Source organism: Plecotus auritus (assembly GCF_963455305.1).
Source record: "Plecotus auritus genome assembly, chromosome: 2".
NCBI lineage: Eukaryota > Metazoa > Chordata > Mammalia > Chiroptera > Vespertilionidae > Plecotus > Plecotus auritus.
In genome coordinates, this window is record NC_137771.1 from 8,888,757 (window position 1) to 8,916,598 (window position 27,842).

General features: G+C 51.6%; 1 protein-coding gene across 1 annotated transcript in view; it reads left to right on the plus strand.

Moving 5' to 3' along the window:
• Positions 1-1,105: 1,105 nt before the first annotated feature.
• Positions 1,106-27,842, plus strand: part of FHAD1 (forkhead associated phosphopeptide binding domain 1) — a 107,653-nt gene continuing 80,916 nt past the window's right edge. The window contains exons 1-4 of the mRNA XM_080654375.1: positions 1,106-1,225; positions 4,317-4,423; positions 22,485-22,691; positions 27,445-27,712. Of these exons, the coding sequence (XP_080510501.1) occupies positions 4,331-4,423; positions 22,485-22,691; positions 27,445-27,712 (568 nt within the window). The 5' untranslated portion in view covers positions 1,106-1,225; positions 4,317-4,330. The remainder of the gene's footprint in view (positions 1,226-4,316; positions 4,424-22,484; positions 22,692-27,444; positions 27,713-27,842) is intronic.

Genomic DNA, 27,842 nt, shown 5'->3' on the forward strand with positions numbered 1-27,842 from the left:
GCACCCAGGGAAGGTGGCTGGGCAGAATAAGATTTCATGGGGGCAGAGGTCCCACAGGAAGGAAGCCCAGTGCTGGCAGGTGAGCTTGGTGGCAGGCCCCAGCTGTCCCCTTGGCCTAAGCCCCCTTTCCCTGCTGGCCTCAAACACTGCCAGGTCTTCAAGACAGACAGGAGCCCAGCCTTTTCAGAGATGAAGGAAAGCACGTGTGTCTTGTGGTTGTGACAACTACCACCTGTAGTTCCGGGGAGGGGGGGGATTTTTCCTTGTCACACTCACCCAGATTCAAATCCTACCATTTCTCCAGCTGTGCAAACCTGAGCACCTTCCTCCGTGCCTTATTTTCCTGCTAAGATAGTGATGTAATGGCAATAATGATCATTGCTGACATTTCTGAGTCGGCCTTCTCTGCAGTGCCCATGGGTGGGGCGTCTTAAGGACAGTGACTGATCCAGGTCAACTCCGGGGCCACCGCCTGACACTTCTAGGGACTCAGGGATAAAGAACAAATGAATGAATAAACGTCCGTCTTGACAGGGAAGTCTAGGAACTGTAAGGTCGTGGGTTTGGAAATATCCTTTTCCCAGCACTTGGAAGAAACCCTCATTCTTTCAAAATTGTTCCTTCCACCCCATCCCTCCCCACCCCCCTATCCCCCCGCCCCTCAGAAGTGTTGGTCCTCCCAGCTCACTCTATTTCCTCATCTGCAACAAGAAGGACCGGGGATGTGGGTAGGGCAGGGGGGACTAACCTCCAAGCTTCTCCTGGCTCAGCTCTGTCACCTCTCACCCCTGCCACCCCCCACCCACCACCCCCACCCCCACCCCCACCCCAACGCAGTCAGCCTAGGAAGAATTCTTGAGTCCTCTCCTTTCTCGCTGTAAAACCTTGGGCCACTTCTGTGAACCCGTCTCCCCATCTGTGAAATGGGGCCCAGGCCCCCTAAGTGGCCGATCAGGGATGCCTGGAGGCGTGGCTGGCAGCCCGTACTCCACGCGGGCATTCCCAGCGCCCGGCGCAGGCCACGCCCCTCGCCCTTCCGCTGGCCCCACGGCGTTACCATGGGGACGCGCGTACACAGGCCAGGCGGGTGCGCGGGGTGCCGGCCTCTGGCTGCAGAATCCGCGGGAGCGTGGCCGAGAGGCCTCGCCCCGGAGCGGGCCTGGCGCCTCGCGAGCCCGCCAGGCTCTCGGCGGAGGACGGAGTGTGGGCATCTTCCTCCGGCCAGGTGAGTGCTGCCAGGAGGAGGCGGTGGGTGGAGACCTGGCGGGCCTGCCCTGTGAGGTCAAAGGCTACGGTGGCTGGGAGGGACCGGGCCCCAACCCAGGCCCTCTCTGATCCAGACTCCTGTCCCCAGGAGCACCCCAGAGGAGGTGCCCCAACGCCAGCCCTTCCTACCTGAGTGCGGTCTCCCACCCTGCCCTCCGAGGTAGCCCCCATGGGAGCTTTAAGGACCCTCTTGGCACCAGCTCTCCGATGTCCTGTGGGGTACAGCTGGGATTAGGAGGGACGGCCCCAGGTTTTCTGGATTTCCTAACAACAACACCCAGTGGTAAGAGATCCCCCTTACCTGACCTCTCCTTTGAGGAACTTGCACACGGCCCAGGCCACGGAAGACCCTGTAGCCCTCAGAAGAAATCTCGTGTTGTCTGGGGCCCATTCTGGACCAGCGAAGTGGTCAGGGGTGCCCGTGCTGGAAGCTCTTTCCTCTTCACTGGGGCTGGTGCTCCGTGGCTCTAAGAACGAATTTACAGAGTTTAACACATTCGATTACTTTCTACCGTGTTTTCAGGCAGGGAGATGGCCGCGCAGGGCAGGACTCAGGTGAAGTGTTGTCCAACCCCAAAGCTAAAGAGATAGAATTTAGGTTTTCCCAAAAGTCATGTAGAATAGATACTCAGCGGCAAATGAGGGTAGTTACTGTTGAAGATTCCTAGCCAGCTGGTCCTCTGATGGCTTTGAGGTGTCATTTTTTGTATTTTCATTCGTTCAGCCAGTGTTTACTGAGCACCTCCCTTGTATCAGGCCTTGCTCCAGGCACTGGATATGGGGTAACAGAACAAAACCGTCAGGAACTGGGAAGGGGCTGAGTTTTCCCCCTGCTTGCAAGCTAACGGGTTAGCCTGCCCAGCTGACAGATGCTGGCAGAAGACAGGAGACACCGGGGCCAGAGACAGAGGACTTGACTACTTACAGCAGAACAGGAACAGGCAACTAGGGTTCCCATTCACGTTGGTTTCCTTGCCCCAAAATCCCTTGGCGTGGTGCAGAACATCAGAGGCGGGTGCTGTGCACGCAGTGAGTGTATACCCCAGCTGAGGAGCTCCAAGCTTAGAAAGCCCCAATCTTTGAAAGGGGCTGCTGGCAAACTTGCCTGGTCATTGCCCCCAAGGGAGGCGGCGTCTTTTATGAGCCTTACCTATATTCCCCCAGGCCGGTGGTCAGCAAACTCATTAGTCCACAGAGCCAAATATCAACAGTACAATGATTGAAATTTCTTTGGAGAGCCAAATTTTTTAAACTTAAACTTCTAACGCCACTTCTTCAAAATAGACTCGCCCAGACCGTGGTATTTTGTGGAAGAGCCACACTCGAGGGGCTAAAGAGCCGCATGTGGCTTGCGAGCCGCGGTTTGCCGACCACTGCCCCAGGCTGTTTGCCCTGCAACAATTATTTGCTTGTAACAAGGTCCTTGGCAAGACCGTTCAGGACAAAATCTGCCAGTGCCTTTGCTCTGAAGACGGTACAAACACACACAACTCATGCAAAATTGTCTCAAGAACAACAACAAAAAAACACGGTTCTGACTCTCCTGGAACACATATCTTAGTGAGAGGGAAACAGACAGCCAACCCAACCAAATGATGGAATAAGAAAATGTCAGCCCAGCCAGAGTGGCTCAGGCTGAGCATCGACCTATGAACCAGGAGGTCATGACACATGCCCGGGTTGCAGGCCAGATCCCCAGCAGGAGGTATGCAGGAGGCAGCCAATCAATGCTTCTCTCTCATCGTTGGTGTTTCTATCTCTCTCTCTCCCTTCCTCTCTGAAATCAATAAAAATATCTTTTCAAAAAAGAGAATCCGTACAAGGAAGGAAACACGGCAGGGAGATGTGCTAGTAACTGCAAAGTGACGGTAACTGGAGGGTGCCTTTAGCCAGGTGGTCAGATGGTCCCCACTAAGGGGTAACATCTGAGCAGAGAGAAAGCACCAGCCTCAGGAGCACCCGGGTGAGAGCTAAAAGCAAATATGGGGCCGAAACCGGTTTGGCTCAGTGGATAGAGCGTCGGCCTGCGGACTGAAAGGTCCCGGGTTCGATTCGGGTGAAGGGCATGTACCTGGGTTGCGGGCACATCCCCAGTAGGGAGTGTGCAGGAGGCAGCTGATCGATGTCTCTCTCTCATCGATGTTTCTGGCTCTCTATCCCTCTCCCTTCCTCTCTGTAAAAAATAAAATATATATTTTTTTAAAAAAGCTCTATAGAAGCTTGGAGTTCCTTGGATCAGAGTTCAAGAAGCCCAAGATTAATAGCAATAATAAAAGTCACAGTACAAATGTGTATGTCTAAATGCTTCACACATATTATTGCATTTAACCCTCACAAAACCCTTTGGGATACAGAGTATTATTAGCCCCATTTTACAGATGAGGAAACTGAGGCATAGAGAAAGAATAAGTAACTCACCTAAGGTCACAGAGCTAGGAAGGGAAGGACTGGGAATATTGAACATGAATACTTGGTATGTCAGACAAGTAACCTCACTCTTAAGTTTAATGGGAGAACAATCACCCGTGGAATTCAGATTTGTTGTTGAGTTGTTGTAGCTATAGTTTGTGCTCTGAGGTAAGTAAAAATGTCTTCTACTTGATGATCAGAACCAAGCTCACCTATATTAGAGATCACAGCTAAAGAGACAGTCTTTAAAGTAAGTAAAATCAGCCCGATGGTGTGGCTCAGTGCTTAAGCATCGACCTATGAACCAGGGGGTCACAGTTCCATTCCCTGTCAGAGCACATGCCCAGTTTGTGCGCTCGATCCCCAGTAGGGGGCATGCAGGAGGCAGCCAATCAATGATTCTCATCATTGATGTTTCTATCTCTCTTCCTCTCCCTTCCTCTCTGAAACCAATAAAAAAAATGTTTTTTAAAAAATAAGCAGCATCCTAATTGTGATCGCGTCAGTCCATCTGTCCACTCGCACCTCTGCTGATTTCTCCTTTGGGCATGACGGTGTGTCTCGTTCATTCTAAATAGGACGTGGGTTGATTGGAGGACTGCATCTTCCTAACCGATGTTTTCCCTGCAAACCTTGAACAGGAAAAGCAGAGAGTATGAAAGCCTATCTAAAGAGCGCAGAAGGCTTTTTTGTCCTGAACAAAAGCACAACGATTGGAAGGCACGAAGACTCAGACCTTGTTTTAAAGGTAAGAACTCGTCCAGCCCGTTCCCCAGCCCCCTCCAAAGCCCCGACTGTTTTGTGGACTCAGATCTCTTTTGAAACATAACCTCTGGCCTTACAGCCACATTTCCCCTCCCTGTGCTGCCAACAACCACTGGCCACACGTGCTGAATTTCCGCAGGAAGCGTAGTGAACACGTGTGGGGCGCGGCTACAGTGTTTGGACAGGTCCAAGCCTTGGACCGACGAGAGGGCACAGTCCTCTCACGGCCACGTGCAAGTCCCAGCGTGGAGAGCAGAGCCCTCCCGGCACAATGATAGCCAACAGCTGTAGTTGTAAGCTTGAGCCTATGGTCCGAACTGGGCACCATATGCCTAAGTCAGCGGTCGGCAAACCGCGACTTGTGAGCCACATGCGGCTCGCGAGCCGCGGTTTGCCGCTCTGTTGACTAATGAGTTTGCCGACCACTGGCCTAAGTGCTATAGGCTGCAAGTAAACAAAGCTTGATCAGGTGCATGTAATTGAGTAGGATCGAAACCCACGAGAATGTTGTAAACATCTTGACCACGCCCTTCCTTTGCCTCGTGGCATCTGGCTATGAAATAAAGACACGGCTTGTAGTCTGTGGCGCTGTCTCTCCATCAGAGAAGCAGCGTCCCACCGAGACTCAGCTTTCATTCTCTTGTCTGTCTTTCCTAAGCCTTTCAGCGGCCCCCACTCAGGATCACTGACCCTGGCTGAGCTGGCGTGGCACATAAGGCGCCCTGGGGCTGAGTATGCCATGGCCATGCCAGCCCCCCACAAAAACAAGCGCCAGGCAAAGTGCCACGTATCCCACATCCTTTGCTGAACTTGTCTGCCGATGTCCCACCCATCGTCCCCTCCCCAGCAGCCTGGTGGGCGGTTTGCAAGGTGGGCATGGAGCTGGTGCTTTGACCTTCCCCTGCTCGGGGTGTGATAGCCGAGCCACCCGGAGTGCCCAGCCTGGGCAGTGGCCTGCCGCCCCTGCCAGAGGTTTTGGAGACTGTGGTGGGCCCCTGGGAACCCACGGATCTCCAAGCAGTGGGTGTGGCCTCAGCATTTCCTCATTTCATTCCATTCTCTGAGTTAGCTGTGGTTTGGTCCAGAGCCTCAGCTCCTTGACATCCAAGGAAGCGGGGAGAAAGAAAGGAGTAATAGAAACAGTGGCTTTGAGCCCAAGAGGGTTAAAATATTGAAGCAGAAAGAGAAATACAACAGAATCCCTTTATAACTGTGAAAGGCAAGTTTCTCTGTGATCTGACTCAACAGATTTTCTTTTAACTTTTTATTTTGAAACTAGAGGCCTGGTGCATGAAAATTCATGCACTGGGTTGGCAGGGGGGGGGCCCTCAGCCCGGCCTGCCCCCTCTCACAGTCCGGGAGCCCTCAGGGGTGGGAGGCGACCCGGTGATTAGGGGAAGGCGATGCCCCCATCACACCTCTGCTGCTGCCACTGCCAGCAGCACAAGCCTTGGCCGGCCCTGGTTACCTGAGCCTCAGGCGGCCCTGGGAAGCTGGGCAGCTGCCATCTGAGGCTTGCCTGCACCACATGCCTGCCACCCTGGCGGGGCTGAGGGGACTGGGCGCTGCCATCTTGTGGCTGTGGGCGCCGCCATCTTTGAGGGTGGGGCAGTCAATTAGCATATTCCCTCCTTATTGGCTGTGAGCGCTGCCATCTTTGCAACAGTGTGAGGGTCAATTAGCATATTTCCTCTTTATTAGATAGGATAATTATAGATTCACAAAAAGTTCCAAAAATTGGAGAGAGAGAGAGAAATCCCAGGTACCATCACCTAGTTCCTCGCAATTGGTTACATATTACCTAGCCATAACCTTATCAAAACCAGGAAATTGACATGGTGCAAAGTGTGTTTTTGGCTCTATGCCATTTTGTCGCATGTGTGGGTTCGTGTGTAGCCATCGGGGTGTAGAACGATCCCAGCCTCAAAGCTCTCCCTTGTGATCGTCCTTCACAGTCACATCACCTCTCCCCCACCAATCCCAACCCCTGGCAACCACAGACAGGTTCTCCCTTCCTGTGCTTTTTATCTTTTGGAGAAGGTGATATAAATGAACCCATATACCATGTGACCTTTGGAGGTTGTTGTTGTTTTTTTCTACCAGGATGTCCTTGAGATCCATTTAGATTAGCCTGTCCCTTTTTATTGCTGAGTATTATTCCATGGGGCAGACGTCCCACTTTTGTTGAACCATTCACCTACAGAAGGGCGTTTTGATTGTTTTCCATCTGGGGCTGTTACAAATGAGACCACTATAAACAGCCGTGTACAGCTTTTTGTACGAACGTAAGTTTTCACTTCTCTGGGATAAATGCTCAGCAGTGTGATTGCTGGATCACGTGTTTGGTTTCTAAAGAAACTGCCAGGCCATTATTGTCCAGGGTGACGGCACCATTTTGCATTCCCCGCAGCGGTATACGAGACACGGTTTCACTGCATCCTCAGCAGCAGGTACCATTATCCTCGTGTTTTATGGGAGCTGTGTTAGTGCGTAGTGAGAGCTGATCGTGGTTGTAATTGCACTTCCCAAACGGCTAGTGATGCTGAGTATCTTCTCCTGTGGTTAATACTCATGTGCCGTCTGCATATTCTCTTTGGTTAAACGCCTCCTCGTGTCTTTTGCCCACTTTCTAATCAGATCATTTGTGGGGTATTTCCCTATTGAGTTTTGAGAGTTCTTTCTGTATTTTAGATATGAGTCCTTTGTCAGAGGTATGGTTTGCAAATATTTTCTCCCACCCGGAGTCTGTCTTTTCATTCTCTCCAGAGAATATTTCACAGAAATATTCACAGAATATTTCACAGAGCAAAAGTTTTAAATGTGGATGAGGTTCAGTTTATCATTTGTATTCTTTTATAGATCCTGGTTACAGTGTCCCCATGCCCTCGATTCTGAGAATTTTCTCTTACGTTTTCTTCTAAAAGTTTTGTAGTTATATGTTTTATATTTAAATATATGAACCTTTTTGAGATCATTTAAAAAATATAATGTGAGGTTTAAGTCAAGTTTTATTTTTATTACATGTGGCTATCCAGTAGCTCCAGAACCATTTGCTGAAAAGACTGTCCTTTCTCCATTGAATGGCTTTTGCAACTTTGCCAAAATCATTTGGCCGTACTGTGCAGAGGCTATTTCTGAAATCCTTATTGCATTTCATTGATCTCTGTGTCTATCGCTCTACCAATATGACGTGGTCTAGATCCGTGGTCGGCAAACTGCGGCTCGCGAGCCACATGCGGCTCTTTGGCCCCTTGAGTGTGGCTCTTCCACAAAATACCACAGCCTGGGTGAGTCTATTTTGAAGAAGTGGCGTTAGAAGAAGTTTACGTTTTAAAAATTTGGCTCTCCAAAGAAATTTTAATCGTTGTACTGTTGATATTTGGCTCGGTTGACTAATGAGTTTGCCGACCACTGGCCTAGATTATGGTAGTCATATAAGTCTTAAATCATATAGAGTGACTCCTTCCACTCTATTCTTCTTTTACAAATTTTTTAAACTATTCTAGTTCTTTTGCCTTTCCATATAAATTTTAGTAACAAGCCTGTACATACAAAATATCTTGCTGGAATTTTTATAGGAATTGTGTTTAAACCTCTATATCAGTGTAAGAATAATTGATACCTTTACTATGTTACCTTCCACCCACAAACATGGTACGTGTCTCCATTCTTCAGGGGGTCTTTTATTTCTTTCATGAGTGTTCTGTAGTTTTCAGCATACCAGTCCTAAACGTTTCTGTTATATATTTACTCTTGTTTCTCTCTCTCTCTTTCTCTCTCTCTCTCTTTCTCTGACTATAAGTGGCATTATATTATTAATTTTGGTGTCCACCTGTCATTGACAGTAAATACAACGGATTTTTTTTAAATATATTTTATTGATATTTTACAGAGAGGAAGGGAGAGGGATAGAGAGCTAGAAACATCGATGAGAGAGAAACATCGATCAGCTGCCTCCTGCACACCTCCCACTGGGGATGTGCCCGCAACCAAGGTACATGCACTTGACCGGAATTGAACCCGGGACCCATCAGTCTGCAGGCCGACGCTCTATCCACTGAGCCAAACCGGTTAGGGCTACAACGGATTTTTTATGCTTAAATGGTACCTTGCAACCTTAACTGAACTTTCTAGAAGGCTTTTTATAGATTTCTTAGGATTTGATACCCAAACAATCACGTCATCTGCAAAAAGGAACAATGTTATTTCTCCTCTGAGAAAAGGAGAGCTGGATGCCTTTAATTTCCCTTTCTTGCTTTATTGCGTGGCCTAGCACTTCCAGTACTCTGCTGGAAAATAGCGATGTGTACAGTAGAAATCTTCATGTTTGCTTGTTCCCGATCTTAGGGGGGAACGCATTCAGTCTTTCTCCATAAGTAGGATGCTCACTGTAGTTTTTTTGTAAATGCTCTTAACAAGTAGAGAAAGTCCCCTCCTTTATTCCTTGTTTTCTGAGAGTGTTTATTATAAACTCAACAGATTTAAAAATAACTCAGTGGGCCTCCCCTTGAGATTCTCATCCATGTGGTAGTCTCCCAACAAGGACACAGAAAATCTGTTGAGTGCCCAAAGTCGGGGGAGAAGAAAAATGAAAAATAATTTCAGTTTCTCCTTGATCACAGCAAGGCACAGGCGGTTTGAGGTAGTCTTATCTCGCGTCTGGCTGTCATGGAGACAGAGAGCTCTGTTTTGAATCTGACAGTGATATTAGAAAACCATTGCAATTTTCAAAAGCACAGGCTTTGGGGATAGACAGACCTGGGTTTGAATCTCATTAGGCCACTTTCTGGCCGTGTGACTTGGAGCGAATTAATCGAGTTAATCACTCTGAGCTCATTCTCCCTGTCTACAAACGACTTACCACATCACAGGGCTGGTGTGCGGATCAAGACAGACACGCAGGTACAGTGCCCGCCGCCCTGCTGCTACATAAACGACACCACGATTGTTATTATTGTCTCAGAAAACAAACGGAGACTGAGAAGAATCCTCAGAGGTGAGATGCGAATCCACTGATATTGAGTTGTTTGGGAAATGGAACTAATAAGGACAGTTGTTACGCAGACAGAAATTGAGTTGCACTCGTTGTATAAAAAATAATTGACTGCGTCCTGCCCCTTGGACGGCGTTTAAGGAGCCACCGCGGCCAGCAGCGGTGATTTACGAAGAAATGAGCTGCATTTGCAGCGGCGCAGGCTCAGCCTGGCTCCCCAGGGAACAGATGATGCATGAGTTGCCAAATGTTTTGTGAGCAAACTTGATGGGCGCGTCTGTCTTCTCTTAGACAAATCCTCTCTTCCCAGAGCCTAAATGGATTTGGGAGAGGAGATCTGATTTAAAAAGGGATGTGGCGACACGGGTCCATTTTGAAGAATTGAAACCTGCAAACATGTCAGCATTTTCCAGTTTTTATAAAACAAGACGGGGTGAACATTGCCCCCGTCTGCTGACTTCACTGGGGCCTTTCTGATTAGAAGACTCACCCTTGACCAGCTGGAGGCCACCCTAAGGTACAATTCCATAGTCAACTTACAGTTGCCAATAAAGATAAAATAAATAAATAAACGAATGAAATTTATAGCTGCCGCTAGAAGCCATGCCACTAACTAAAGTTCAGAAACATTTATTAACAAAAGGTGTCCTTGAAGTTACCCAGAGGTTACATCTGGCAAATAAAATAAAAAAAATAGATTGTTTTATTTACTTGGGTAAATCCCAAAGGACAGGCAGCGATGCTTCTAAAGCTTGATCCTCATTTGTGAGGCGGACACAGTGTTTTGATTGTTGATATAATACAGAGTGGGGGGGGGAAGTAGGTTTACAGTTGTGAGCATGCAAAATAGTGTTTACACTTGTATTATGATTTATCAGTTATTATTTTCCATACAAACAACTGGAAACCTACTTTTCCCTCACTCTGTATTTTGAAATCATTTACCTTTTTCTGATCATGAAAGGTTGTTACATGCTTATTGGTTTTTTAAAAACTTGAGAGAAAGCAAAGTGTAAGGAAGAAAAAGTCCCTTGTAATCACGTGGCTCAGAGAAAATCAGTGTTGGTATTTGTAGGGGTTGCGCTCCAGGCTTTTTCTACATCCTGCAAGGGTTCGGTTCCCCAGCAGCAGTAGGAAACCCGTGTGTGCCAGCTCAGGGATTGCTGCTGTTGTCACTCCTTCATTCCACAAATATTTACCTGGAGCCTCAGCACGGAAGCAGTCCTGGGACATAGCACTGGCCACATCAGCCAGGGTCCCCGCAGTCAGGAAGCGGCGAGGAGGCAGAGATGTGAGTCACAGATCCCACAGAGGCCCGAGTAGCTCCCAGCCAACACCGGGGCTCCCAGGGAAAGCAATGGGGAGGACAAGGAGGGCTTCACCAGACAAGGGAAGAAGGGCAGGGCATGTGCAAAGGCCCTGGGGCTAAAGAGTATGTTGTGCGTCCCAGGGACGGAGAGAAAACCGGTGTGTCCAGAGGAGGAGTGGGAAGGAGGAGGGCTGAGACGAGGAGGTCTCCTTGGTGCCAGCCACCGGAAGCACTTTGATCTCTGTCAGGAGAGGAATGGCAAGAAGGCGCTGAGGGGTCGTAAGCAAAGGGGAGAGCTGCGTTTGGAAATGACTGTCCTGGCTGCCGTGTGCAGGCTGGCCACCGGGCGCTCACTCAGAACCTCCCCTCTCCCGTTTGGCACGGCTGGAAAGCCCCGGCCTTGCTCATGTCAGAGCTAAACATTGTAAGTTATCCTTTCAGGGGTCCTCAAACTTTTTAAACAGGGGGCCAGTTCACTGTCCCTCAGACCGTTGGAGGGCCGGACTACAGTTTAAAAAAAAAAACTATGAACAAATTCCTGTGCGCACTGCGGGCCCGGGACGAGTCGGCTGCTAAGCAGGACAGGCAGCAGCACCCGGCGGGCCAGATCAATGTCCTCGGCGGGCCGCATGTGGCCCGCGGGCCGTAGTTTGAGGACGCCTGCTTTACGTGATCTGATGTGGCGCGTGAACTGTAAGTTTTAGAGTGGGATGCAGCTGTTATTTAAACGCTGCTGAGAGAGGGGCTTAATTCTTCCAGGATGAAGGAACACTGCAAGCCAAGGGTTGTTGAACTTTTAATATGCATAAAAGTGCTTGTTCAACATGAGCACTAGACATGCTGGCCCAGGGGGCTTGGGATGGGACCTAGGAATCCTCACATTATGTGCTCCCCACGTTCAGGTGGTGGCTGAGAACTCACCTGGCCCCGCACCTGGGAGGTTTCAAGATCCCCTGGACCACTGAGCTCTCGGACCACCCCGGTCAGCGCAGTGCTGTGGCCAGGAGGGTGGGGAGGGAGGGAAAACCAAGGGCAGAACATTTCATCCAAGGGATGAAATGCCTCCGTCCTCGGTGGGCAGTCCCGCCGGCGGCTCCTCCCTCGTGGCTGGGACCGCCTCTCTAGCCTGTGTCAGCCCCTTCCCTTCCCGGCTCTGCGGGTCGTGAAGCGAGACTGACCTAGCACACACACTGGAACCCGTACAGCCCAATGACCCTGGCCCTTTGCCGGGCACCTGCCCGTTCTGGCTGCCTCTTGAAAAAGAACCTTCGGAGCCCATGTCGGAATCTTGCTTATTGTTATGAAAAAAGGCCGCTGTGACCGTCCCGTTTTCATCATTTCATGGACGAGGGGGGATGTCCGCTGTGGCCAAGGGCGTGTACACCTGGAGCTCCGATGGGTGCTGCCAGTTACCTCCAGAGGTTTACAGATGTTTTAGGGTCCCGCCAGCGGTGACATCTGCTCTGGCACCCCCTCCTCCCCCAGCCTAGTGTGCTGCCCACCTATTGGGTCTTCACTGGTCTGGGAGGTGAACTATGGCGCCCTGTCACTTTAATTCACATCTCTCTTATTATGAGGGACACCCACCCCTGCATTTGAGACGTAAGGTCTGGATGTGGACTCTCACCCCTCAGTCTCTGTGGGAAACCCACAGAAAGGAGCAGGCCTGGGGGTGCAGCTCCCAGCTCCCTCCTTGCGCTCACAGACTCGCCTCCTGCCAGGGTCCAGCCCCACGCCCACCCCAGGCCCCCCGCCCAGCGTGGTTCCCCTGCGGGTTCTCCCAGGGGACCTCACCAGTCCCCGGGACTGATTCTGCCCGTCGGTCCCAGAACCAGTGGCCGGACACCGGCTGATGTCCGTGGGCCTGCTTCCCGCTGGCCGGCGGGGGTTTCCGAGAGGAAAAGTTCAGAGGAAGGGGCCGGGGTGTAACCATCTTTCTCATTTCTTGTGGTAAAATACACAGAACATGGAATTTGCCATCTTCACCGTGGTTAGCATGTACGCTTCAGTGGCGTTGAGTACATTCACGCTGTTGCGCAACCCCTCCCCATTCTTCTCCAGACCTTGGTCATTTGCAAAACTGAAACTCCGTGAAACGCTGACTCCGCATCCCTCCGCCCCCAGGCCCTGCAGCCGCCGTCCTGCTTCCTGCCTCCATGCACGCACGGGGCTGGTCCAGGCACTTCGCATAAGTGGAATCACCCGGTGTTTGTCCTTTTGTGGCCCTTGCGTCACGCAACGTAGCGTCCTGAAGGTCCATCCGTGCCATAGCATCTGTCACAATGTCCTTCCCTTCTGAGGCTGAGGGCTGTGCTGCTGTGTGTACTGACCCCAGGTCCATACCCATCGGCTGATGGGCTCCTGGGCGTCCCCACCTTTGGGCTGTTGTGAGTGCTGCTCTGAAGCGGGGAGGAGGGGGGTGTGAATCTCTCTCCAAGCCCCCGCTTTCAGTTCTTTGGGGGATATCCAGAAGTGAACTTGCTGGATCATACGATAATCTTATTTTTAATTTTTGAGGAACTTACTCTTCCATAGCAGCTGCACCAATGTACATCTCCACCCCAGGGCGCAGGCCGAGACCACCAGCACTCATTTCCTGGGCTGCTTGGGGTGCGCCTGGGTGTTTGACAGCAGCCATTGCAGGGGACGTTAGGGGCAAGTCCTAATCTTCTGCAAACAGCTACAGCATACACTTATAGACTCCTTGATGTGTCTTGCATGTTTTAACATATATTCTGTGTATGTTCTATATGTGTGTTTTCAGAATTTTACCCTCAAAATAATCCATGGGGTAGGAACTACTATGGTCATTTTTATATGTTCATTTCAAGATGTGGAAATGGGCACAGAAAGGATAGGTAATTTGTCCAAAGACACACAGTTAGTCGGGGGGGGTGGGGTGCAGGGAGGAGATCGAGTTTCAGATTCTAGGCTGACTCAAAACTTCTAAAGAAAGAAGCTCCATTCTTTGGGTGTGAATTCAGCTTTGGGGAACAACTAAAAATCGAAATATCTGAAATTCCATGTGAGTTAACTGAGATCATAAGCTTAAGGACACATGAAAAGTTTCTTATGGTCCTCCTTCACTCAAGGAATGGGCGTGGCGCCATCTAGTGGGGGCCTTGGGTAAGGCGGAAACGTTGGCCGGGTGCCCTCCATGGAAGAGGCGCATTGGGGCGATAGACAGAGGCCCCAACCATAACCCTGTCCCGGGATCTGGAACCGCCAAGCTGACCTGCCCCTGTAAGGAGAAGCCTGGGGATCTGCCGGGCAGAGCAGGCAGGACAGGCCACCCCAGATGCTGAAACCGCAAGTGCTAAGGTCTGGAGGCGTTTGGTGAATAATTGGGACGGGAAGAAAAGGGCTTGATGGCATGTTGGTGACAGCCCGTTGTGGATGGAAAAAAAGGAGGGGGGTGGGACCTATGAAAAGTCACCTCACAGGGTGACCTGATCACAGCTTTCAAACGGGGCAGGTCATGGTGGGTCGTCAGGCCTCAGACCTGTAACTTTTCAGGGAAAGGTCTCAGCCAGCCCCGCCCCTTGTTCTTGGGCATCCAGGCGAGCACGCCTTGGAACCGCCAGGTAGTGCCCCTGAAGGGTACTGACCCCGAGAGAGCACTGAACCTCGACGGGTCTGTCATCAGACCCCCCTTGCTCTTCTCCGCCCTCCCTGTAACCTCCCCGGCGCTCCCCCTTCGCCTCACAAAAAGGAGCTGCAAAGCTGCCCTTCGCTGCAGCACTGGAGGTTTTCGTGTGCTGGGCCGTCAGAGTGCGTGCCAGGAATAAATTCCACGTGCTCGTGCTGCGTAATCCTTTTATTTTCTTTATTTTTATGGAGGTATAATGGACATAGAACATTATATTAGCCTCAGGTTTCCAAAATAATGATTTCATATTATTTATGTATTGCAAAATGACCACCAGAGTAAGTTTAGTTAACATCTGTCACATCTTTTTTCTTGCAATGAGGACTTTGAAGATTTACTCTCTTAGCAACTTTCAAAAACGCAATACAGTATTATTAACCACAGTGCCCAGTTGTACATCACATCCCCACGACTACTTATTTTATAACGGAGGTCTGTGCCTCTTGATCCTCTTCACCCATTTCACCCACTGTCTCCGCCCCCACCGACCCCCCGCCTCTGCCAACCGCCAGTCTGTTCTCTGTATCTCTGAGCTCAGGTGTGTGGTTGTTTTTTTTAAGATTCCAAATATAAGTGACATCATACAGTATTTGTCTTTTGCTGCCTGACTTACTTTCCTTAGTATAATGCCCTCAAGCGCATCCATGCCATTCGCAAGTGGTAAGATTTCCTTCTTTTTTGGCTGAGTAACATTCCACCGTGTGTGTGTGTGCACGCGTGTGCGTGCGTGTGCACGTGTGTGCGTGTGCATGTGCGTGTGTGCGCACGTGTGTGCGTGCGTGCATGTGTGTGCGTGTGTGTGCACGTGTGTGCATGTGTGTGTGTGTGTTTCGATGCTGTTGAGTTCAGTTTGCTAGTATTTTGTTGAGGCTTTTCTGTCAGTGCTCATAAGGGATATTGGTATGTAGCTTTCTTTTCCTGTGGTGTCTTTGTCTGGTTTTGGTATGGGGGTAATGCTATTATTCTCCCATTTCACCTTTGGAGTCTCGGCTTCTTCACCTCTAAGATGGGGATAATAATAGAGCCCTATATAGGGCTGTTGTACAGGTTAAATAAGAGAATACACACAGTGCTTCAGCTGGGCCCGGCTCACAGGAAGTCCTCAAAATACATTAGCCAATAGTAACGATGATGATGATAAAGAAAAAGTTTACCTCCATGGCAGCTCGGCCGGAGGGAGCTTATCCATTCAGCCTGAGTTTGCCATAGGGCTCTGTCCAATGGTGGCCTGTAGCAATTCTCCAAGTAAGGGGAGGAGCGGGGGTATTTACAGGGTGGGTCTAGGAAGCCCCCTCTTGGCCTAACACTGGCAGAGCCTCACCCCATTTGCGGAATCATTCAGAAATTCCTGCCGCGTTGATTTCTTAACGATGGCCTGGCAGCTTTTAAGGAACTGAAAGCAATGAGGCCTGGGAGGAGAAAACGCAAAATGCAACACAGAGAATTTCTCTTTGGTGGGTCATCGTGGGCTCACAGCGCACAAAGGACAGTGGGAGAGGTGATGAAGAAGACGTGGGTGGCACTTCCCAAAACACTAATGAGTTCTAATGTGTTTTAAAATATTTTTTAGAACTGTTTCAGGCTTACAGGAAATTAGCAGACAGTACAGGGAGTTCCCATATATCCCCCGGGCTTTCCCCTGTTAACAGCATCTTGCAAGGGTGTGGTCCGTTTGTTACAACCAACACGGATACAATATTATTAACTAAAGTCCATAGTTCGCTTTAGGGCTCATCTTTGTGTTGTACATTCTGCGGGGTTGGACACATATATAGGGGCATGTATCCAGCATTTCAGCATCAGAGTCCTCTCACTGCCCTGAAATCCTGCGTTTCACCTGTTCATCCTCCTCCATCTCCATCTGAGCCCCCGGCAACCACGATCTTTCCACTGTGTCTCTACTTTTATGCTTCCCAGGACTTCACAGAGTTAAAATCAGACCGTATATAGTCTTTGCAGTATATAGATTGCTGTCTTGCACTAATTAGTATGCATTTAAGATTCTTGCAGGTGTTGATGTGACTTGATAGCACATTTCTTTTTATCGCTGACTACATTCCATTGTGTGGGTGTACCCCGATGTGTACCCCAGGCATTAAAGGAAATCTTGGTTGCTGCCAGTTTGGGGCAATTATGAATAAAGATGCTATAAATACATACCCAAAATAAATGAATCTTAAAACTGAACAATAAAAAACCCCAACTTAAAAATGGGTGAAAGATCTGAACAGACATCTCCCCAAAGCAGATATGCAGATGGCAATTTATATATGCAAATGAGCATGAGAAGATGCCAAATATCAGATATCACTAAGGAATTGAAAATAAAACATGGGCTATCTCTTCATTTATTTAGATCTTTGATTTCTTTCATCAACATTTTGTAGTTTTCTTCAAATAGATCTTGTACATATTTTTGTTAGATTTATACCTCAAGTACTTTATGGTTTTGGTAATAATGTAAATGGTGTTGTGTGTTTTTTGTTAATCCTCACCTGAGTATATTTTTTCCATTAATTTTTAGAGAGTTAAAGGGTGGGAGGGAAGGGTAGACCGGGGCGGGGGAGGGTGGGCAGGGAGAGAACATCAATGTAAGAAAGACACATCAATTGGTTGCCTCCTGCACATGCCCCGACCAGGGCTGGGGATTGAGCCTGTAGCCCAGGCATGTGCCCTTATCTGGGAATCGAACCTGTGACCCTTCAGTGCTCAGCCTGGTTCCCTAACCGCTGAGCATACTGGCCATGGCAATGGTGTTGTGTTTTTAATTTCAAATTCCAGTTGTTCATTGCTGGTATATAGGACAGCAAGTGACTTTTGAATATTAACCTGTATCCTGCAACCTCGCTATAACTGCTTATTAATTCCAGGATTTGTGTTGTTGTTGATTCTTTGGAATTTTCTGCATATGTACATACACATTAAGGATTGTTGTGCCTTCTTGCCCCTCTGTCAGTATGCTAGAGGCCCAGTGCACGGATTCGTGCACCAGTGGGGTCCCTCGGCCTGGCATGCGGGGATTGGGCCAAAACTGGCTCTCTGAACATCCCCTGAGGGGTCCTGGATTGCAAGAGGGTGCAGGCTGAGGGACCCCACCAGTGCACAATCCGGGCCGGGGAGGGACTGTGGGAGGGCTCCAGGGTGTGTCCAGCCCTTCTCGCCTAGTCCTGATCGGCCAAACCCCAGCAGCAAGCTAACCTACTGGTCAGAGTGTCTGCCCCCTGGTGGTCAGTTGGTCAGTGCATGTCATAGCAACTGGTTGAACGGTCGGACACTTAGCATATTAGGCTTTTATATATATAGGCTAGAGGCCCAGTGCACAAAATCCATGTACTCGGGGCCGGGGGGGGGGGGTGGTTCCTCAGCCTGGCCTGCACCCTCTCGCAGTCTGGGAGCCCTCGGGGGATGTCCGACTGACGGCTTAGGCCCGCTCTCTGCAGGGTGTGGGCCTAAGCTGTCAGTCGGACATCCTTAGCATTGCCACGGAGGCAGGTCAGGCTCCCACCACCGTTGCTGCACTTGCCAGCCGTGAGCCCGGCTTCTGGCTGAGCAGCACTCCCCCTATGGAAACACACTGACCACCAAGGGGCAGCTCCTGCTTTGAGTTCTGCCCCCTGATGGTCAGTGTGCATCATAGCGACTGGTCATTCTGCGGTTTGGTCGATTTGCATATTAGCCTTTTATTATCCTACTAGAGGCCCGGTGCACGAAATTTGTGCACGGGGGGGGGGGGTTCCCTCAGCCCAGCCTGCACCCTCTCCAATCTGGGACCCCCCGAGGGATGTCCGACTGCCTGTTTAGACCTGATCCCACGGGGATCAGGCCTAAACGGGCAGTCAGACATACCTATCACAATCCAGGACTGCTGGCTCCCAACTGCTCGCCTGCCTGCCTTCCTGATTGCCCCTAACTGCTTCTACCTGCCAGCCTGATCACCCCCTAACACTCCCCTGCCAGCCTGATTGATGCCTAACTGATCCCCTGCCAGCCTGTTTGCCCCTAACTGCCTTCCCCTGCAGGCCTGGTCACCCCTAACTGCCCTCCCCTGCAGGCCTGGTCACCCCCAACTGCTCTCCCCTGCAGGCCTGGGTCCCCCCCAACTGCTCTCCCTTGGAGGCCTGGGTCCCTCCCGACTGCCTTTCCCTGCAGGCCTGCTCGCCCCCAACTTCCCTCCTCTGCTGGCTTGGTCGCCCCTAACAACCCTCCCCTGCTGGCCTGATCGCCCACAACTACCCTCCCTTGCAGGCCTGGTCCCTCCCAACTGCCCTCCCCTGCTGGCCATCTTGTGGCCATCTTGTGTCCACATGGGGGCAGGATCTTTAACCACATGGGGGCAGCCATCTTGTGTGTTGGAGTGATGGTCAATCTGCATATTACTCTTTTATTAGATAGGATAGAGGCCTGGCGCACAGGTGGGGGCCAGCTGGTTTGCCCTGAAGGGTGTCCCAGATCAGGGTGGGGGTTCCCTTGGGACATGGGGGGGCCTGGGCGAGGGGCCTGTGGTGGTTTGCAGGCCGGCCATGCCCCCTGGCGACCCAAGCGGAGGCCTTGGTATCTGGGGTTTATGTATCTTCTACAATTGAAACTTTGTAGCCTGGAGCGGAGCCAAGCCTTCTGCTTGCCCCAAGGCCAGGCGGCAGCCATTTCTGTTGGAATTTATGTATCTTCTATAATTGAAACTTTGTAGCCTTAAGCAAAGGCCTGGGCCAGCCAAGGCTGCAGAAGCTTGGCTTCCTCCATCACCGCGGGCAATCCTAGCCTCCTGCTCTTTCCAGCTCCATGGCTGCCGCCATTTCTGTTTGGGTTTATGTATCTTCTATCATTGAAACTTTGTAGCCTTGAGTGGAGGCCTAGGCCGGCAAGGGCAGGCAGAAAGCTTGGCTTCCTCCATTGCCAGGGAAACCCAAGCCTCCTGCTCTCTGTGGCCGTAGCCATCTTGGTTGGGTTTATTTGTATATTCACTCCTGATTGGTGGGCGTGGCTGGTGGGTGTTGCAGAGTGATGGTTAATTTGCATATTACTCTTTTATTAGATAGGACTAGAGGCCCGGTGCACAAAATTTGTGCACGGGAGGGGGGGTGACCCTCAGCCCAGCCTGCACCCTCTCCAATCCAGGACTGCTGGCTCCCAACTGCTCACCTGCCTGCCTTCCTGATTGCCCCTAACCGCTTCTGCCTGCCAGCCTGATCACCCCCTAATCACTCCTCTGCCAGCCTGATTGATGGCTAACTGCTCCCCTGCCAGCCTGATTGCCCCTAACTGCCCTCCCTTGCAGGCCTGGTCACCCCTAACTGCCCTCCCCTGCAGGCCTGGGTCCCCCCCCCCCGCCAACTGCCCTTCCCTGCAGGCCCGGTCGCCCCCAACTTCCCTCCTCTGCCGGCCTGGTCACCCCTAACTGCCCTCCCCTGCAGGCTTGATTGCCCCCAACTGCCCTCCCTTGCAGGCCTGGTCCCTTCCAACTGCCCTCCCCTGCTGGCCATCTTGTGGCAGCCATCTTGTGTCCACATGGGGGCAGCCATCTTGTGTGTTGGCGTGATGGTCAATTTGCATATTACTCTTTTATTCGATAGGATATAATAAAAGCCTAATATGCTAAGTGTCCTGTCGTCCATTCAACCAATCAAAGCATAATATGCTAATGATATGCTAAGGCCACTCAACCTCTCACTATGATGTGCACTGACCACCAGGGGGCAGACAGTTGACCAGTCGACCAGTCGACCAGTCGCTATGACGTGCACTGACCACCAGGGGGCAGACGCCCTGACTGGAAGGTTAGCTTGCTGCTGGGGTCTGGCCAATCAGGACTGAGCGAGAGATAGGCTGGACACACCCTGGAGCCCTCCCATGGTGCCTCCCCAGCTGGCCAACCTCCCGCATCCCTCCCCAGCCCCAATCATGCACCAGTGGGATCCCTCAGCCTGGCCTGCACCCTCTCACAATCCGGGACCCCTCGGGGGATATTGGAGAGCTGGTTTTGGCCCAATCCCATAGGCCAGGCTGAGGGACCCCACCAGTCTGCCCCCTGGTGGTCAGTGCACGTCATAGTGAGCGGTTGAGCAGCCTTAGCATATCATTAGCATATTATGCTTTGATTGGTTGAATGGACGACAGGACACTTAGCATATTAGGCTTTTATTATATAGGATATAAGCTATATCATATAAGCTATTATCATATTACTATAAGCTATTGTTTATTATTATATTACTAGTGGCCCGGTGCACGAAATTTGTGCTTGGGGGGGGGGCATTATTTCTCAGCCCGGCCTGCACCCTCTCCCATCTGGGACCCCTTGAAGGATGTCCTACTGCCGGTTTACAGGGATTGGGTCTAAACCGGCAGTCGGACATTCCTCTCACAATCTGGGACTGCTGGCTCCAGCCGCTCACCTGCCTGCCTGCCTGCCTGATTGCCCCTAACCACTCTGCCTGCCGGCCTGCTCGCCCCCAACTGCCCCCCACCGCTGGCCTGCTCGCCCCCAAATGCTCCCCCGCCAGCCAGATCACCCCCAACTGCCCCCCCGTGCCAGCCTGCTCACCCCCAACTGCCCCCCCTGCTGGCCTGCTTGCCCCCACCTTCCCTTCCCACTGTCCTGCTCACCCCCAACTGCCCCCCTGCTGGCCTGCTCACTCCAAACTGCCCCCCCTGCTGTCCTGATCACCTCCAACTGACCCCCACTGATGGCCTGCTCACCCCCAACTGACCCCCCTGCTGGTCTGCTTACCCCCAACGGCCCCTGCCATCCCACCTTGGCCTGGCCAGGGCGGGCGCGAAGCTTGGCTTCCTCCATTGCCGGGGCAACCCAAGCCTCCTGCTTGCTCCAGCTCCGTGGTCAGCCACCATCTTGGTTTGGTTAATTTGCATACTCGCTCCTGATTGGCTGGTAGGCGTGGCTTGTGGGAATAGCAGAGTGATGGTTAATTTGCATGTTTCTCTTTTATTAGTGTAGATGGGACTTTAGTACAGGTTTGTAAGTGCCAGTACTCTTTGTATGAAAGTTAGAGGAGACACTGTGAGAAAATAAACTTAGAAAATAATTGCAAAGTCTTGGGCTAGAGTGGATGCCTCAGAGGCAGTCTTGGGAAGACAGAGACTTCCCAGGTGCCCTGCAGCCCACAGTCCAGGGACCTGGTGCCAGGGAATGTGGTATTTCCTGCTGGGCACTGTGTTTATCTCACTCTTCTTATTAAAGTGAAATTACAGAGGAGCCTTCTGCCCTCGCCTCTAATTCACAGACACGCTGTCTGGGGTCTCTTTCTCCTGGGGAAACGTCGTCACATCAGGACCCATCGTTAGGTAAATTCTGACAGGCTTTTAAGCAGCAATTGATCACATGGGAGAAATTTATTGTATATCAAGGTTTTTTTTTTAAAGGTAGTTATTAAACTCTTTTGTTTGGCATGATGTCAATTTTGTTTAAACTTCTTGAAAAGATTGTAAGCAATTTTTTTTAAAGACTGGAAGGCTGTGAACCAGTGTTACAGTTCCTGCCTCCTGGGGATGGGACCCTAAGCGATTCTGATGTCGTCTGTGCATTGCTCTGGTTCTCGCTTCCTGCAATATTAAGAAAAATGTTATTCTAAAAATGAACAGAACGAACTGGTGAAGGACAGTTCTGACAAAACCTCCCTTGACCTTAACATACCCTGTTCTATGAACTTGGCACTTTCTTTGCAAGAAAATGAACAGTTGTCACTTGCCGACTGACCTTCCTGGTTTGTGTTTGGGCCGGTTCTGCTTCCTGTCCCGCCATTTGCGACAAACAAAGCACACCTGTGTGGAGCTGCGAACTAGAAGGTGGCGGGTTCCCTGGCCACGCGTGTGCCCGCCCATTCACGCTCCCCGAGTTCCCTTTGCCTCTGTGTTGCCTGACTCCCCGCCCGACAAGCGTGGGTACCTGTCTGGGTCTGGAGTGGAGAGAGCACATATCCCAGCTTCCCCTGCACTAGCTGTGTGACCTTGGGCAGGTCACTGAACCTCTCTGACCCTCAGCATCTGCATTTAAGAATGCATATTGTGGTGACCGGCCAGCCAGGCGAGGCCCCCCGAGGGTCTCCTGTTCTCCTGGCCCTGACTGTCCTGCTTTTCAGTCTAAGGACATCGACAACCATCACGCGCTCATTGAATATAATGAGGCCGAGAGCAGCTTCGTTCTCCAGGACTTCAATTCCCGCAACGGCACCTTCGTCAACGATTGCCACATTCAGAATGTGGCGGTGAAGCTGCTGCCCGGAGACCTCCTGAGGTTCGGGTCCGAAGGGCTGACCTACGAACTCGTCATCGAAAACCCACCCCCGGTGAGTCCCGCGGGGTCAGGTGTGTGTTGGGGGGGAGAAGGGGGTGGGCAGAGGGCGAGGCTCAGGTGGAGCCAGTCCTGAGCGCGTTGCTCTGATTCAAGCTGCGCACACAAGCGGCAGCGGGGATGCGAGTGGGTGAAGTTCAGACGCAGCCCCTTGGGTCCCAGGAGGAGGGAGTCCTCGCGCCCTCTTCTGGGCATTGGGTGGAATTACATGCAAGAGGTTCGCAGTGGCCAACACAGAGCTCCTGGAGTTTTCCTGAAAATGCGGAGCTGGTGAGGGGAGGGGGAGAGCACGCGTGTGCTCTTGGAAACTCGGAGAGGGCTGCTTCCGTTCTGAGCAGTTCTGCGCTCTGCAGCTTCCTAGCCTGGTGATCCCGGCCTGGGTGCTCTCAGCGTTCCCAGACTGAGAGATGTTGGTGCACGCATCCTCTGAGCTCTTACTAATGGAGCGGCCTCGGTGGCCTGAGCGAGGGCCGCCTTGTGACAGCAGCACGTTCCTACGAGTTCCATTTCCTGATCGCCCAGACCCTGCACTATTTTATTTTTAAGAAACGGGGAGAAGGGCAATTCCTCCCCCATCAGTCGCCTCTAGATTTGTTTCCCAGCAGCCAGGGTAAAACACATTGGCATTTACCCCTCCTCACTTTAAGCCCATTCATTCAATACATCTTTATCAAACCCAGGGGAGAAGGTTAGGGGGTGATTGAAGCAAGACAGCCCCCAGAGGAGGGCTGGGGAGGGACGGGATGGACAGAGAAGGCAGGGACAGCGTCTGAGAGTGAAGGAGGGAAAAGGGAAACCAAGATGGCGGCATAGGTAAACACCTAAACTGCTGCCTCGCACAACAATTTCAAAACTACAACTAAAAGACAGAACGGACACCATCCAGAACCACAGGGAAGCTGGCTGAGTGAAAATTCTACAACTAGAAGGAAAGAGAAAAGCTCACAGAGAATTGGAGGTACGGCAAAGGGTCTTTGTGCGCGCAGAGAGGAAGGGCGGCTGAGAGCCTGGCTGACTATCTCTGGCGGAAGGGGGAAGGAAGCCCCCGACCGCACTGAACCCCAGTTCTGACTGCACTGAACCCCAGTTCCGGGTGAGCCCCTGGGGACCCACGCTCTTACGGGGGGGAGTCTGGACTCTCGGGCGGAGACTCGGGAGCCGGGAAGGCAGAAGTCTGAAGGCACGGCGTGCCAGTGTGCACAAAGGCTGCGGAGGTTGCCACAGGCTTTCCCTAGCAGAAGGGAGTCAGAGGCTCCTGACCGCACTGAGCCCCAGTTCTGACTGCACTGGACCCCAGTTCCAGGCGAACCCCTGGGGACCCACGCTCTTGTGGGGGGAATCTGGACTCTCGGGCGGAGACTCAGGAGCCGGGAAGGTGGAGGACTGAAGGCGCGTGCATGCCAGTGCGCACAAAGGCTGCGGAGGTTGCCACAGGCTTTCCCTAGTGGAAGGGAGTCGGAGGCTCCTGAACGCACTGGGCTCCAGTTCTGACTGCACTGAACCCCGGTTCCAGGCGAGCCCCTGGGGACCCACGCTCTTGTGGGGGGAGTCTGGACTCTCGGGCGGAGACTCGGGAGCCGGGAAGGCAGAGGTCTGTGCATGCGCACAAGGGCAAGGCTGACGGGAAGCCAAGACTGACGGGAAGCCAAGACTGTCTGCTCCGCCCTGAGACTCCACCCCATCCAAGCCGAGCACAGAGGCTATTGCAATTTGGCAAGTCTAGTCCTATAAGGCTGTCTCCAGCACTGAACTTCTCCCAGCATAGACGCAGCTGATCCTTACAGCCAACTGGCCTGAAGGTCAATTCCTCCCAGTGATACCAACAACAATCAAGATTTAACTACAACAAGGCTGTACACACAGTCCACAAAGGAGTGCACCAAGAGTGTCCACCTCACGTTAACTGGGGAGGCCGACCCACTGGGCCATATAGGAAACCTAGCACACAAATTTACCCTACCAACTCAGGGAAGCAGTGAAAATACGGCGTCAAAGAAACAGATCACAAACGAAAGAAATGGAGGAAAACAAATGACTGGATATAGAATTCAAAACCACGGTTATAAGGCTTTTCAAGAATATCCTAGAAAAGGCCGATAAATATAACGAGACCCTCGAAGATATGAAAAAGGACCAACTAGAAATTAAACATACACTGACTGAAATAAAAAATATTATACAGAGACCCAACAGCAGACTAGAGGAACGCAAGAATCAAGTCAAAGATTTGAAATACAAAGAAGCAAAAAACACTCAACCGAAAAAGCAAAAAGCAAAAAAAAAAATCCAAAAAGTTGAAGATAGTGTAAGAAGACTCTGGGACAACTTCAAGCGTACCGACATCAGAATTATGGGGGTGCCAGAAGAAGAGAGAGAGCAAGATACTGAAAACCTATTTGAAGAAATAATGACCGAAAACTTCCCCCACCTGGTGAAAGAAATAGACTTACAAGTCCAGGAAGCGCACAGAACCCCAAACAAAAGGAATCCAAAGAGGACCACACCAAGACACATCATAATTAAAATGCCAAGAGCAAAAGACAAAGAGAGAATATTAAAAGCAGCAAGAGAAAAACAGTTAGTTACCTACAAGGGAGCACCCATACGACTGTCAGCTGATTTCTCAACAGAAACTATGCAGGCCAGATGGGAGTGGCAAGAAATTTTCAATGTGATGAATAGCAAGAACCTACAACCAAGATTACTCTACCCAGCAAAGCTATCATTCAGAATTGAAGGGCAGATAAAGAGCTTCACAGATAAGAAAAAGCTAAAGGAGTTCATCACCACCAAACCAGTATTATATGAAATGCTGAAAGGTATTCTTAAAGAAGAGGAAGAAGAAAAAAGTAAAGAGAAAAATTATGAACAACAAATACATATCTACCAACAAGTGAACCTAAAAATCAAGTGAATTAAAAACCTGAGGAACAGAATAATCTGGTGAATATAATAGAATCAGGGGCATAGAAAGGGAGTGGACTGATAATTCTCAGGGGGAAAGGGGTATGGGGGGTTCATGATGAGACTGGACAAAAATCATACACCTATGGATGAGGACAGTGGGGGGAAGGTAAGGGCAGAAGGTGGGGTGGTAACTGGGTGGAGGGGAGCTATGGGGGGAAAAAGGAGAAACAATTGTAATAATCTGAATAAAGATTTATTTAAAAAAAAAAAAAAAAGAAAGTGAAGGAGGGAAGGAAGCACAGGGGCGGAGGCCGAGATGCTGGCATGAAGAGAAATCCAAAGCTCCGCGGGAGGGAACCATTCCGGACACGGCCAGGCCCACTCCTGAGACAGGCGCCAAGTGTCGCTGTGAATGCTGGGCCATACGTCCTGGACAACGTGTTCTCCCTCTCTCCCAAAGAGCCTGCAGGGGGACACCCAGGGTCCTTGACTTGCCTGAGAGGCTGTGGCTCCAGGATCGGTTCCGGAGGCCGAGCGAGTGAGAGCCTTCTGGGAAGCCACGGGAAGGCCTGCTGCCAGCGCTCCTGTTTTGGAAGCGCGCTGGCCCGTCTCGTTGTGCGTCTCTGAGCTCACATCCTCTCCGGTCTCCAGAAGGAGAAACGTGACCCCAGGAGAATCCACACGGGGCCCTACGCTGGCAGCAAACCTTGGAACCTAGCTTCTGCCTCGGAAGTGTGTTTTCTCTGCTTAGAGCTGGGTGGGAGAGGAGGGGAGAGACAGAGACCAGAGGGACTGGAGGGGAGAAGAGAGAAAGAGGAGAGAGACCGATTGGAAAGAGAACGAGAGTGAGGAGAGTGAGAGGGGTCATCAGATGTTGACCCCCATCCCCTCTCCAAGCTTCATGGGAAACACAGGGATAAAGAGAACGCTCCCCTGGAGGGCTGCTGTGAGGAACAGAGAGGAAAGTGCCACGAATGGTGACACACGACGGCACACACTGCTGGCCCTGCTTAGCCACGAGGCACGGGGAGCAGCCACCGCTGAGCATTCAACCAGGACGGAGCCAGGGGTCGGCACCTCTGCCTGGCACCGGCTTCTCCCCGGTTAGATGGATGCTGTGCTCTCCACCCCGCGTAGCTACAAACATGTCCCCCCGGTTCGACAAAGAGGTTTCCTGGCGAGATGTCTATGGAGCATCTGCCCAGAATCAGAAGTGGTGGGTGTTGAGGATCAAGGGTTAAGAGATAGTCCGGGTCCCTGCCATCCCAGAGCCCTCGGCTTCCAGGGGGTGGATGGATCAGAGGTGCCGGAGACACACCGTGCGGATGGCGAGAGAGCAGGCCTGGGGTCCTGGCGAGCCGGGCTGGGTCTCAGCGCTCTGCTCGCCATCGTGTGGAGGGCCTGCTCTGTAGGTGGCAGGCGTTTCCTAGATGCTGAGGCTACATGGTGAGCGAGAAAGACCCAAAGCCCTTATCCTCTCAGAGGTGACGTCCCGCCAGCTGGCAGCTCACGCGCAAACCTAGCAGCTGGGGAACGTCCCCAGGTCCTGCTCAGCCTCAGCCTCATCACAGAGGTCGGGTGAATTAAATGGGGTCACATGGGAACCTCTTGGGAAGGTGCCTGGCAGGAAGGCCACGCCCGTAAATAGTGGTACCGTCGTGTGCAGTGTGACACATAGTGGGGACCACTGTCCCAAACTTGGGGAGAGTCAGGGAGGGCTTCCTGGGGGAACGTGACTTACAAGCCGAGACATAGGGCTGCCATGGTGTGGCCGGGACAAAGGGGGGGAGACCGCCCCCGCTCATCATGGCCTCCCCTGACCCTCTTGCCTACCCCCGCAGGTCGCCTTCCCGTGGATGGGGGGCCCGGCACCTTGGCCAAGAGCACAGCCACCTCGGTTCACAGCGCAGCCGGCCCACTCACCTTTGCCGCCACAGATGCCCTTCCAACTGGGCGTCCAGCCAGCGCCAGTGCAGAAGAGCTGGTCCCAGGGGTTCCCCAGGCCGACCACGGCCCCGCCTGCCTGCCACAAGCGGCCCATGAGCGCCTGCGGGAAGATGTTCTCCTTCGTGGTGGAGAGCGCCCCCGAGTCTCCCGTCATCAAGCAAGGTACGCGCGGGCACGCCCCCTGGCGGCTCAGGGTGGGCTTGCAGCCGTGAGGATGGGTCTTGCTTTTTACTTATTTCCTCTGATTCCACAGTAGAACAGTCAGTTGTGAAAAAATTGTAAGAAAACAGTT